This window comes from Camelina sativa, chromosome 8 (assembly GCF_000633955.1).
Source record: "Camelina sativa cultivar DH55 chromosome 8, Cs, whole genome shotgun sequence".
In the NCBI taxonomy this organism is placed as follows: domain Eukaryota; kingdom Viridiplantae; phylum Streptophyta; class Magnoliopsida; order Brassicales; family Brassicaceae; genus Camelina; species Camelina sativa.
Genome location: NC_025692.1, coordinates 20,785,473 through 20,799,898, shown reverse-complemented (window position 1 = coordinate 20,799,898; position 14,426 = coordinate 20,785,473). Strand labels below are relative to the sequence as shown.

General features: G+C 34.2%; 4 protein-coding genes across 4 annotated transcripts; 2 read left to right on the top strand and 2 right to left on the bottom strand.

The window, feature by feature from the left end:
* LOC104707691 (oxygen-evolving enhancer protein 3-2, chloroplastic) lies at positions 598–2,042 on the top strand. The gene is made up of 3 exons (XM_010424112.1): positions 598–966; positions 1,346–1,641; positions 1,751–2,042. The coding sequence occupies exons 1-3, from the start codon at positions 669–671 to the stop codon at positions 1,847–1,849; spliced, it is 693 nt and encodes a 230-aa protein (XP_010422414.1). The 5' UTR covers positions 598–668; the 3' UTR covers positions 1,850–2,042.
* LOC104707690 (transcription factor bHLH114-like) lies at positions 4,702–6,142 on the top strand. The gene is given in 7 exon segments (XM_019229121.1): positions 4,702–4,922; positions 5,014–5,245; positions 5,354–5,515; positions 5,630–5,695; positions 5,784–5,834; positions 5,959–6,107; positions 6,109–6,142. Coding segments are annotated over 7 exon segments (882 nt in total). The 5' UTR covers positions 4,702–4,734.
* Positions 7,176–9,434, bottom strand: LOC104707689 (4-coumarate--CoA ligase-like 7). Its single transcript, XM_010424111.2, has 6 exons — positions 8,424–9,434; positions 8,129–8,318; positions 7,900–8,045; positions 7,732–7,799; positions 7,541–7,643; positions 7,176–7,448 (listed from the first exon to the last, which is right to left on the bottom strand). Exons 1-6 carry the CDS (start codon positions 9,432–9,434, stop codon positions 7,335–7,337), a joined length of 1,632 nt encoding a protein of 543 aa, XP_010422413.1. The 3' UTR covers positions 7,176–7,334.
* LOC104707688 lies at positions 10,485–12,991 on the bottom strand. Its single transcript, XM_019228593.1, has 2 exons — positions 12,649–12,991; positions 10,485–11,871 (listed from the first exon to the last, which is right to left on the bottom strand). The coding sequence occupies exons 1-2, from the start codon at positions 12,878–12,880 to the stop codon at positions 10,712–10,714; spliced, it is 1,392 nt and encodes a 463-aa protein (XP_019084138.1). The 5' UTR covers positions 12,881–12,991; the 3' UTR covers positions 10,485–10,711.

The following is a 14,426-nucleotide window of genomic DNA, read 5'->3' as shown; positions in this document are numbered from 1 at the left end:
GAAGTAGGAGGAATAAAAGATAGTCCAATTTGGTTTATGGTTAAAAATTTGTTCTTTTTTTTTTTTTTTTTTGGGTACATTTTAATAATTAGGTGTTTTTGTTAAATAGAATATATATATATATATTTTTGAAAGTAATGGGTTGTCAACAAATTGGAGAGATATCGCAAGGGAATATATGATACTGAGATACTCCAATCCTGATTATTTAATTTGTAGGATAAAATAAAATGGATGAGATACTTAAGTGTTATTTTTGGTTTCGATGAGATATTTATTCGTCTCTCTTTATTTTTGTTTGGTACTTAATTCTTTGGATTTAAAACTACAATTTTTTTCTCATATATTTGAGAAAAACAAAAATATTCCAATAACATCAATTATAGTTAGCTTGAACCGAATTGGTCAATTTCCACGTCATGCTGCCACGTGACAGTCGCATTCCTGCTACACTCGATCCCATTCCTATGTGACAAAACTGAGAATCAATATGACACGTGTCGACATAATAGTGGTTAAAACCATATCCGAGTAATCTAAAGAACAACATGAATAAGATAAGGTATCCTTTGTCACATAACCCAAACACCAAAAATTATAACTCAAACGAATCTTCTTCTCTAATCAAAATATTCAAATCAGAACTGAAGAAGAAGAAAAAAAAAAAAATGGCTCAAGCAGTGACTTCGATGGCTGGTTTACGTGGCGCATCTCAGGCTGTTCTTGAAGGAAGTCTCCAGGTCAACGGCTCAAACCGTTTGAACATCTCAAGAGTCACGGTTGGGTCTCAGAGAACCGGACTTGTGATCAGGGCTCAGCAGAACGAGTCTGTGCCTGAAAGTAGTCGTCGGTCGGTGATCGGGCTCGTGGCGGCTGGTTTAGCCGGTGGTTCGTTCGTTAAAGCTGTTTTTGCTGAAGCTATTCCGATCAAAGTTGGTGGTCCTCCACTTCCTTCGGGTGGTTTACGTAAGTAAAAACTACTTGAACCAAAATTTCACATTATTGACTAAGTCCGGGTTGGTTCGAATCGATTTAGTTTCTTCGACTCGAACACCCTTAATTGCATGCAAAATTATAGATGTGATTTACTAATGACTTGACCTTGGTGTTGGACCTTTTGGTTTCTCTATCAAACGTATCTTTAAATTGTAGAAAGATATGAGTTTTTGGTTTGGTTTATTATATTTGGTTTTTAGTTCTTTATCCATTTAAATCCAAATTAAACCAAATAAAATCCGGTTTGCATATTAGTGTCGTCACAAACCGGTCTTAATTAGACTATACAAATCGGTTCGGTTGTGTTTGATTGATTAATGTGGCTTTTGATTTGGGTGTGTGTGAGCAGCTGGAACTGATAACTCAGACCAGGCAAGAGACTTTTCATTGGCATTGAAAGACAGGTTTTACTTACAGCCACTGTCACCAACAGAAGCTGCAGCTAGAGCCAAAGAATCTGCTAAAGAGATCATCAACGTTAAGTCATTGATCGACAAAAAAGCTTGGCCTTACGTTCAGAACGATCTCCGTTTAAGAGCATCGTACCTCCGTTACGATCTTAACACCGTCATCTCCGCTAAGCCTAAGGGAGAGAAGCAGGGCCTTAAAGAACTTACCGGCAAGCTCTTCCAAACCATCGACAACGTAAGTTCTTTTTTTTTTCTTTCTTTAGGGTTTCCTTTTAAGTGGTTTCTTGGTTAAGAAGTTAGAGTGTGCATCGATGATCTGAGATTGTTGTTTTCTTGATTTTAAGTTGGACTATGCGGCGAGGTCAAAGAGCAGCCCAGATGCTGAGAAGTATTACTCTGAAACGGTCTCAAGTTTGAACAATGTTCTTGCCAAGCTCGGTTAAAGAAGAAAGATTGGCTTTGTAATGTGTTGAAGACGTCGATGTTATTATTATTACAATCCAAAGTACTTTCTCTTTCTCCTCCTCTTCTTGAATAGTGGCAGCTGACTCTTTAGCAAAACACTATTAACTGTACCTTAATACTACGGATGATATAGCTAGTTCTATATATCTAGGCGATCATTCCTATGCATCATCACCAATCCACTCTTACCATTTTCCTACTACTCATATTTTGGTAGCAAAATATTCTTAATTAATTAATTTTGTTTCAATAAGTTTTTATATTCAAAAATAATTTTTTTATTACGAAAATCATTAAATAGGAATCTAAATAATGTATAAAATCAAGTATTTGTTATAAGCCAAATTTAAACAACTTGTCAACATAAAAGATAATCCAACTAATAATCATCTTCTATAGAACTCTTCTTTTTTTTATTTCAGACAAAGAAACTTAAATGAGACCAGAATATAATAGATGGTATTAACACACATACTTATAAGCAATCTCCAATTATGCTATAATTAATTTTCCCAAATTTGCAGCTTTCAAATGGGATTGGAATGGTTATTTTCACTCTTGCAACATTACATAAGGTTAAATACTCTATGTTTAATAGATAATTTTTGTTATTTATGAACGAGATTATATATATATATATATATACGCTTGTTTTTTCATCATAACGAACCATATATTTTAAAATAGACCGTGAACAATAAATAGACGTGTGGTTAGTTCAAAGGCCGAGGACACTTAAACCACTAACACTTTTCTAAGTTATTTTGTTCGTCTTTGTTAATTCTGCACCTTTTCTAAGTTTTTCCCACTCCACGAGATACACTAAACTTCAGAATTAAATTAAAAACAATGATATAGATGAAGGAGGTTAGACCATATGGCCGTGTAATTTTCATGTCTTAAAGGTTGACCGAAATATATTGCTTCTTGAATATATTTACTTAACAAGCCAAAAAAAATTACTTAACAGTCGGAATATATATAAAAAAATGTTCTTGAAGAATCAAGCGGAAGTCGCATCCAAATTTACTTTGCTGTCTATAAAAGACACTTCGTTAATTAACATCTAAATTTGATGACATGATATTAAAGAACGATGACGAGATGAATATATAGTACATATGGATTTCTAAGCTTAGCGAGCAAAGTCAACAAATTGTGATTAAGTTATAGTTAAGTAGTTAGACATTTTAAGTTCAGGGAATATTTATTCCTCGAAGCCAATTAATTGACCATGACTGCAATTGCAAACCTGATTTCTAAAATGAATAAATTAAACTAACCAAGTATATACATCTATAAATATAATGATATGATATGAGATTAGATAAGTTAACCAAATACTATATTTCAATTAACTAATAGTAGAGTTGTGGTTAAGGAGTCAAATCAGATGACATGAGCATATATTTTGTATTATTAAAAGAAGATTTGGGAACATTTCCAAAGTAAAAATGAAGACAAAACCCTAAAACCCAAGAGAGTTCGTTTGGGTGGTATGACTTAATCCACACAAAACATTTTATCTATTAATTAATTTTACTTGAATGTCAACATTTGACTTACTTGATCTTTATTCATTTAATAAACACTTCTATCCTTTTTGGTACATTTATTAACACCTTAACCAAACCAAACTGTTCTTGGCTGATTCTTTTAAGAACTTCTTCATTCCTTTTGTTTTCATCACAGAAAACTATGGTTTTNTATTTCAATTAACTAATAGTAGAGTTGTGGTTAAGGAGTCAAATCAGATGACATGAGCATATATTTTGTATTATTAAAAGAAGATTTGGGAACATTTCCAAAGTAAAAATGAAGACAAAACCCTAAAACCCAAGAGAGTTCGATTGGGTGGTATGACTTAATCCACACAAAACATTTTATCTATTAATTAATTTTACTTGAATGTCAACATTTGACTTACTTGATCTTTATTTATTTAATAAACATTTCTATCCTTTTTCGTACATTTATTAACACCTTAACCAAACCAAACTGTTCTTGGCTGATTCTTTTAAGAACTTCTTCATTCCTTTTGTTTTCATCACAGAAAACTATGGTTTTCTCAAATTATGTTTTTGTTTTTGCATTTTGGGCGTAACTGTCAAATAAATGTTCAATATCCAAGTCTACATGTACAGTTAAGGAACACATCATATCAATCATAAGTATATATTTAACTGTGATAAAATTAATGCACATTTTTTTTATAGAACAAAACAATATAATTAGAGATTACCTAACCAAATATAATGCACATTATAGAAAAAAACAATTTTTTTTTACTAAAATCCAAATATAAACTCATTTCTTGCTTTATCTAGTTCCTTCAAATATCAATATTTTCAAATCATTCCAAAAGAGTAGCTATTCCTGTTTACATTAAACAATTAAACTTGTTCAACGTGGACTTTAGTTTAGTCTATCAAATATATAACAATTCTGTTTTTTTTTTTCTGCAAAATATATATTTGCGTTTTTGTTTACGTGCTATACTATTCTTACATTTTTCTGAAAGTATTGTATATATACATTTTCTATCAAACATATTTTGGGAAAACTGTCAACGTAAACAAAAGAAATTAAAGAAAAATATATATTTTCAACATTCTGTATTTACAAATACATTATATAATTATATAATCTGACGTAAACATATGGTTAAGAGGGTAGCTAAAGATGTTTATTTATTTATTTGTTGAAGGTTGCTAAAATTGTTGTTTAACATTTATATGATTCCGTTTAAATTATAGTTTTGACTTTTGATGGATTCAAGCCTACATATAAATACAATATGTAAACCAACACATATCTTATGCAAACTCTAAACATCTCCAAAGTACACAAACAAAACTACAACATGACGGAAGAGTTTGAGATCGCCGGAATTTCTACCGGAACTTGGTGGAGTTCGCCAACAAACACCGCCGCAGTATTCTCCCGCTACTCACTGCCACGTTCTACTGAGATTAGCCTTGATGTAACAAATTTCGGATGGCAAAACATCGAAAACAAGATTAACGATCAAAACGATGGTTTTATGAACATGTAAGTCCGTCCACACATGCATACATACAATTACTAATTTACATAGTTAGAACTTGACTGATCTCTTTTCTTTCTTCTATATTTATTGAAGGCATAATAGTTTCTTCGAAGGATTATTCGATCCTAACGAGCAATTTCTATCGGATTCTTGGCCAAATACTACTATTCCTAACACAAAGTCCGAGCTGCTCGAGAGCTTTCCGCTCTATGATAACGTGTTCTTAATCGATTCAGAAGCTGAATCTTTCTTGGATAATGAGATCAGAGACCATAAGTCTAAGGAGCAAATTACAAAAGACTGCAAGACTATTATTACTTCAAAGGCACGTAACTACAAATACACATCAGAACCTAATCAGTTTTATTTTGACTAGCTAGTAAATTAACATTACAATAGATGTGATATATGAATCTTTCAGAGAAGTGAAAAGCCTGATGAAGAATTGGAAGAGAACAGCGATGAATACTCACCGCGGCTACTAAAAAGACCAAGACTCGAAACACTATCTCCATTGCCAAGCTTCAAAGTTCGTAAAGAAAAACTCGGAGATCGAATCACTGCGCTTCAGCAACTGGTTTCACCATTTGGCAAGGTAAATTAAAAGAAAGCTATATATTTGAGTTTTTTGTGCACAGTTTTAAGCTTTAATTTCTTCTTAATAATTAAGCTCATTAACAGATGAATTAATCTTCTAATCTCTTTACAGACAGATACAGCTTCTGTTCTCAACGAGGCTGTAGAGTACATCAAGTTTCTTCAAGTACAAGTAACTGTAAGTTCAAATTCTTTATTTTCATTTGCTGCCAAAATAAAATCAATTAATAGCTAATATTTAGTTTGATTATTAATATGAAAAATAGGTATTGAGTAATCCAGAGCAGAACACCATAGGATCTGTTCAACAACAGCAGGTACGTACATAAAGTTAGTTATATGTTAACAACTCTTTTCTTGTCCTTTTGCTTGTGATATCAAGAATCTTTTCAAAAACTAATCATCACCAATGAATGATTCTTGAATTGATCATTATAACAGTGTTCAAACAAGAAATCTATCAATACTCAAGAAGAAGAAGAATGTAGCTCAAGAAGACAAGTAGATCTCACGAGCCGTGGGTTATGTCTGATGCCTATCTCAGCTGCCTATCCGGTGGCTGCTGCCGCAGCTTCGGCTGCAGAGATGAACACATCTGATTTTTGGAATCTTCCATTCTGTGTAAATTTATAAATTAGATATATACATAAACAAAACAAAAATTTATCTTCCAAATATATAGAAGGAGATCTTGTAAAGTTTGATGTTTTTAATACAAAATTGTAAATGTCCTCTGATACTTCTTCAAAGCATATATTGTTGGTTTGCGTTTACTTTCCTTTTTGTACATAACTTTTTTTTTCTTTCTAAATGAACCTACTATTTTTGTTTTAAAAGTTTTCGAAACAAAATAAATTTGTTAATTATAAACGTAAACGTCAAACTAAATCCGAAGGTTTGCGTTTGGATTGCTAAAATATTTCAGGGGATGAAAACCTGAAAAATGATTCCCTTTTAAAATGATTTTTTTTTTCTCATAATGAAAATTACATAATCCGAACCTGAAAATATGTGAATTCCAAAGAAAATATATATTTAACCAATTAATTATAGATTTATCATAAAAAGTTGGACAATTCTCATAAAAGGTTTATATAAGGGGGCATATCAAACTTTCCACCTACAACTTTACCAACTCATCAGCTGCAACTTTTATAAATGATATTAGCTGCCCGTAAAAGATGATACATGAATTTGAAGCTTTCTTCAAGCTCAAATTTTCCAGCTTGAACTCAGAGCCAACTATGCAGAATCATTAGGCCTAATAAATATTACGTTTGAAATAATGAAGTCCCAAACAATTGGCTTTTGCAGTTGGTAGAAACTTAGCTAACCGCAAAGTAATGTTGTGTACTTACTATTTTGCGCTTCTGATTAGTGATAAAGAGATATTGAAAATTTGAAATAGGAGAAGGTGCGATTTAACAAGAAATACTTAACAAAAAATAGCTACATTTGTGTCCGTTGGTACAACAAATTCGTAAGTCATAACTAGAGAGAAACTCTCTTAACATATACCAAAACCTTAACCTACCAAATTATCTACTTTTTATTTTCTCCAAACTTTAGATACCCGCACGCACACACACATAATCTTAAAATCAAGTTCAAGAAATGAGAAAAGCTTAATTTAATAAAGTTATAGCTACTTTTGAAAAGAAAAAAATGTATATATTTGGTATAGGATTATTTTTTTCCACTTTGTGGGTTGAGTAACTGTTTGATGTGAAATGGTACATAAATATGTATGGTGAAAACTGAAAAGGACAAGACAACACACAGACTTCTGAGTTCTGTCTCCGGTTATAAAAGATTCTTCACATGTTGGATCTTACTTGCTGAACAAGTTCTCTTCTCAAGATTTTACCAGCAGCTGATTTTGGAACACTGTTAATGAAGCTCACTCGTCGTAATCTTTTGTAAGGAGCGACCTGGTGAAAGCAAAACGATCGTTTTTGAGCCTAAGAAAACACAAACTTATCAATACGACTGATTCGAACGACTTGGGTCGTAAGTTACTAACCTGTTTGGCTATGAACTTTTGAATATCTTGCTCTGTTATTGAGCTATTTGGTGATCTGACAACAAATGCAATTGGAACTTCACCTGCTTCTTCATCAGGGAATCTGCAACATATACACACATGTTAATGTGTTTCGACAAGGAATCAACTCCGTATTTTCTGATGTATTGAATTTTGAATATATGACTCACGGGATAACAACAGCATCTAGTATTTCGGGATGGGATACAAGAAGACCCTCTAGTTCAGCTGGAGCAACCTATATAAATGAAACCATTCATTAAGATTTCATTTATATAAACTTTCGCGGTTTGGAAAGTGAGAAGAAGAATGAGAGAATTAGTAAGTGAAAGTGAAACCTGAAAGCCTTTGTATTTGATTAGTTCTTTGATTCGATCAACAACATAGAGGTTGCCTTCTTCATTGAAGTAACCAAGATCTCCGGTATGTACCCAACCTTTTTTATCTATTGTTTCTTTGGTAGCCTGAGGGTTATTGAGATAGCCTGAAAGAGAGTACATGAATTCCAAATGCATAGATACGAAAGGCTATAATAAAAATATATGTAGGCAAGAAAAGTTTTCAAACCTTTCATCATGTTAGGTCCTCGAACCCAGATTTCGCCTAATTGATTAGGAGGTTGAAGTTTTGCAGTTTCTACACTCACTATCTGAGCTTCAACACCTGGAGCAAGCATTCCAGCTGATCCAGAGTTCCGTTTCCCTAGTCTCGGGTCTTCCACAGAGACTATTCCACACGTTTCAGTCATTCCATATCCCTGAATAAACCACAAAACACCAATGAATTAGCTAATGCCTAACTCTATCAGAAACTAGGACCAACACCTAAGAACAGGATCTGAAACCAAAGTTATAATTTTTACCTGCATAAGCAAAACATTAGGGATGTTTCTTCCACACTCCTCCATCAAATCTTTACCAAGAGGAGCAGCTCCTGACCCAATGTATTTAAGTGAAGAAAGATCAAACTTTTTCACAATACTTTGCTTGGAAAGAGCAAGAAACACAGGAGGAACAACCCAAAGATGAGTAACTCTATACTTCTCAATGTTCTTAAGAACCAACTCAAGCTCAAATCTCGCCATGGAAACCAAAGCATTCCCTCTCTGAAGCTGAGAGTAAGCAATCACAGTCAAACCAAACACATGAAACATAGGAAGAAAACACAAGTAGACGCCGTCATACTCTCCCATAAGATCTTGATCCATGGTCACCATCAACGACGCAGCTATAAAATTCCCATGAGTTAACTCAACGCCTTTGCTTGTTCCTGTGGTTCCTGACGAATACAACAGTGCAGCCGTATCTGATTGCTTAATCTCAACGTACGGGAACTCAGAAACCGGCCCCGAGAGCTCCATCACGTTATTGAAACTGAGAATCTTAGAGTTCGATTTCGGGATCTGTACGGAGTCTCCAGATCCGAGTAACACAACGGGAAGATCAAAACCCTTGACCTTGTCGAACAATTGATTAACGGAGATAATAATCTTCGGATTCGAATCCTTGACCTGTTTCGAAACCTCGTTCACGGTGTAAAGAGGATTCGCGGTGGTGAAAACGCCTCCGATGGCAGTTACGGCGAGGAAACAGAGAGGGAACTGGTACGAATTCGGAGCGAAGATCAGTACGACGTCGTTTTTACGAACGCCTAGGCGGTGGAACCCGTGAGCTAGTCTAGCGACGGCGGATTTGAGCTGAGAGAAGGTTAAGGATTCGCCGGTATCTGAATCGGCGAGAGCTAGCTTTGAAGGGTAAGATGATGAGTTACGGAAGAGGAAAGAGACTAATGATGTGTTTGGATCTTTGGGGAGAACGAGCGTTGGACGAAGTGATCTGTAGATTCCGTCTCTTCCATAGCCGGACTTTTCCATTTTTCCCGATCTCTGAGGATAAGGTGATAAGTGTGTGTGTGTGTGTGATGAAGAAGATGATGACGACGACTATTTCTGATTCAGGATTTTTCGACGTAAATATGTGATTAGTGTTTTAATTATATATCTTAATCAATTAAAGTTAAGCACTCTACGAGTTTCAAACTTTAATTACTCCTATCTCTATGGACTATGATTGCTTTGATTGAAAAAGTCAACTGTAAATAATAATTCATTGTGATGAAACCATTACATAATTTTTAATAATAAAGTAAGGGAATTTAATTATGCATACTAGCAAGGTCGTTAAAAATTAAGTACAGTATTTTTATTTTTTTTGGTCACCAATTAGTACAGTATATTAAGTAGTGACTGAAAGATGCAATATTTTTTGTTTTTTTTTTAAAAATGATGGATTGTGGTTACGTGAATACATGGTATGATACAAAAGTTTAGCATTAGCCATAGGCTTCGATCATGACGCAAAAGCTATTTATTACTATTATTTTTGTTTCTTTTGGGTGATGTCTTGCTTACACGATCGTGCAGTGCAAGAGAGTGGTAATATTTGGGAATGATTCTAGGATTCTCACTTCAAGCATGGAAGGATGCTAACACAAGCCAGATTATGAGAGGATGAAGAAGGTTTCTAAAACCAACTTTTTAGGTTTCATTTCAATGTTGTCAAACTTTAAGCCCAAAAAAGTAGTTTCTTCTTTCTTTCATTACTAGGTTTTTGTTAGATTGTAGTACTTAGTTATAATAACAATTGTGGAAAGAGAAGTTTTGGTTGACTAACTAAAAATATATGTTTTTTGAGTTAAAAACTTGTCGGAACAGAGAGACGATTACGCCATAGAAAGTTTGAAACCCGTCAGAGATCAGATGAAACAAGACTTTACAGTTCTCATCACACCATCCACAAATCAGACCTCGCTAAAAAATTGTACGTTTGACAATTTTCTGCATACATCTTTTCCACTATAGAAAAAAAATTATAGTAAACAAGTTGACCAGAATAAACAATTGTAGCAAGTAGCAACTAGCAAATGTACTTCATTATTGATAGATTATAATATTATTATCGGGATTGACTGTTCATCATAGTTCGTATTGTAATACAAAAATTACCCACAAAAAAAATAATTTATAGAAAAGTAGGAAAACAACAACAAAAATATTTATTACACGGTTCACACAATAACAAAGAGCCACCACGACTCCAAATGACAAAAACCCGAGTTTGATCATTTTCATATCTCTTCTTCTTCAACCAGCTAAGAAGAAGCCCGACCCGGATCCGAATCCGTTTCGGTTCTGTATTGTTGTTGTTCTTCTACGCCAGCCCCAGGAACCACCATCCCAGGGTGATGATGATACATTTGAACCGGACCGAGTTGTTTCATTCCATAATAACCATTCCGGTTAACTCCATCAACTGCCATCATAATCGGCTTCACTGTTCCACCGTATACTTGACCCGGACCAGCCATCTGATGAGGCTGAGGTTGGTGGTATCCCATTGGTACCTGATGGTATTGTTGCAGATACTGAGCTGGCATTTGAACCGGCTGAACCATATGATTACCCTGTTGTACCATATGATTTCCCGGTTGAACCATATGATTACCCGGTTGAACCATATGATTTCCTGGTTGAACCATATGATTTCCTGGTTGAACCGAATTAGGAACGTAATAAACCGGTGTTTGGTGAACTGGATGACCCTGGTAATGAACCTGTGGACCAGGGGCGTATTGCCATTGGGAGTTAACCGGGAGACTAGTCTGTTGAATTATTTGCTCCGGTTGAGGATCAGATTTCGGAGTCGAAACCTGTTCAGGACTTTCCGGTTTAGTTAAACCCGGTGGCGGAAGTTCCGGCGTAGATGATCGCATCACAGGAGCCGAGGACGTCGAACCATACGGGGAAGGAACATCACGGCGAGGCGAACCAGGATCCGAAAGCGTCGAGACCTCTCTTCGGATCTTAGCTCTCGGATCACGATCACGAAGCTCATGCGGCGGAGCAGTTTCATCGAAATTATCCAATCCGAAGAGGTAATCAGGAACTTCCGAAACGATCGACGAAACCTCAGATCTAACCCGCTCAAACACTCTACCGGAACCGCCGTTAGAACCGGCGGTAACGGCGGCGGAGGAGCCGAGATTGAGAGCGTCGAGAAACCATTGCTCACGATTAACAGAGCTGTCGAGGAGTGAGCTGATACTGCTAGCTCGACTATCGTTATCTTCTTCACCGGCGACGTTATTGGTGAAGAGGAAGAGACGAAGACGAGAGGCGCGTGGGTTTTGATTGAGTGCGACGCGGTCGTACTCGTCCATCATGTTATCTACATCTTCGTCCGTTGATACGGAGATCAACGCGTCAAGATCTTCGTTTGGTAGCTGGTACTTCACGCTTATGTTGCTTTTACCTTATCCAATATATTCCCATCAATTATTATTATTTTTTCCAAATCAATTTATATTTTTGGTAGTAAAAAAATTCTCAATACTTTCCCGCAAAGTTCCAAAATGTTGCACCCAATAAATATCTGCCCAATTTCCAACAATTATATGTTTTTTTTTTTGTTCTAAAAAAGCTGCAAAAACTGTTTAAGATAAACAAATAATTCATTTATTTTCATAGTTGACAAAAAGATTTTTTTTATCCAATAGTTCTGATAGTGATCGGTATAAAAACTTCTTCTAAAAACCCAAATCTTTTTCTATTTTAAACGTAGTAATCATTGAAATCAAATATTCCCAGTCGAAGATAATCTTTTAGGATCGTGCAAAACGAAATGATCGAACAAAAACATTTAAAAAAAAAAAAAAACATTAATTTAAATTTAATACTTTCCAGCAATATGCCAGACTTTTGTGGCCAATAATCATCTGCCAAATTTTATAAATATTAATTTTTAAAAAAAGCTGCAAAAAATCAATAATTCATTCATCATAATCTAAACGTTTCATAGTTGGCCTAAGTCTAACAAACAAATTGTGATCTATGCTGCATCAAAACGTTATTACTAGTACTAAATAATTTTTCAGGATCGAAAACTCAAAAATTATCAACTCATACAAATAAAATAAAAAAAACTCCCTAATCATGACGTGAATCAGATGAACGGCGACCATACGATTATAACAATACGAGGAGATTAATGAATGAGATGAGATTAAGAAGAAGAAAAAAAAGAGCTTACCGGAGAGTTTAGCAAGTTTACTGAGGAGAGAGGCGAAAGTAGTGTGACGATGAACGGCGACCATACGATTATCACCGCCGACGTAACAGAGCTGGTTATCAGGGGGACGAGGCAAGATCCTTCCTCCGAAAGTGCACATGAACCGTACACGTGGCTGACTATCGTACTCCGATCTCGGCGATGATGCAAGTGAGTCGTTGTCCAGCTCCGGCGGAAGGATCGAAGAAGCCATTGTTTTTTTTCTTTCTCCCTCTCTCTCTCCTCTTTGTCGTCGCCGAGGATTTTGGTAATTTGGGGATTTATGTTTTTTTTTTTGATTCGATTACATATGATACAACGAACGACCATATAATTATTAAAGGTGAATGTTCGGGAAGAGCATATGTTAGAGATACGGGACTGTCATGTACCCCCGCATCATTACAACGTAGTAGGCTACTTAACCGGAAGCTTTAAACCGAATTGATATATTTATTAACCAAATCAGATAGAGATATACATGTAATTTAATTTCATTTATTGGAAAGAGGGGATCTCTAGGCAAGATTTTACCAATTGAGAGACTGTATATATATGTCAAACTAAAATCGATCTCGATTAATATTGGAGATTTGTAATCGTGAGCATCGGTATAATGCATACGTTAGTATACAATACCGAAGCGATGCCGACAATGAATGTTATAATCAAAAGTTTAATTTGGCAAAAATTACAACGTATTGAATTATTCTAATGATCCTGTAGTGGAAATTGTAAAAGCAAAAATTATAGTAGGTATGTAAGTATTTTTGTAAGGGTTGTATATACTTGTATTTGGTTTAGGTGGTTTTAACTTTTAAATACTCTTTCCCATTTTTTAGTTGTTAGAGTAAAAATGTCGTTTTAGATTTTTAATACGTACGTTTGATAAAAATGTCAAGTTTATCTCAACTGTTTACCAATAAAAAAATATATTAAAAAGAGGTAAAATAGAAAATTTAGTTATTTTTTAAAATTGTGAATAAATCTTAAACGACAAGTCATTTAAAAAGGAGGAAATAGCATATTTTATTTGTCTATTAATGGTGATTATAATGGATGTACTTATTTTTTTTGGCAGTCCTCATATTTTTTTGAGAATCTGTTATTATTATAACAACATTTAGAATATTTGATCTAATCATATTGTTTAGCTATTTAAATAATATTTAGTTAACAATGAACAACTCTTATGAATAATAATTATTTAACACATCATCACAGATCTTAGATTTATTATAGATGATTCTACATATACGATATATTTTTAATGATCAAATTCTTTCAGCAATATATGAAATATTATATTATAAAATAATTGACGCTCTTTTAGTTATTTAAAATATATTATTATTTTTTAATAGATTATAAGATATGATTAATTTTCGAGTTCACCGCATAATATATACATTAACAACGATACTTTGATAACATTTTTTTACATATAATTTACAATTATCTAGTATTTAACCCAATAGTTTTAGTATTCATTTTTTATAAGCTAACTTTATAAAATTTATCTTTTCTCTGTTTTCCTTCTCAACTACAGAAAAACTATAATTAAAAATCTTGTGTCCAACATAAATTCATACAACAAATGTTTTTTTTACGAGTTTTAATCTATAAATAGAAAATGGCTAAAATAATAGTAGTCTATGAGAACTACTGGTCGTGATTCCATTTCATATGACAGACGCATAGCAGCCGTCAGATAGTTATCAGCCAGAAGTTAGATGCTCCTGATCATTCACAATATTCAT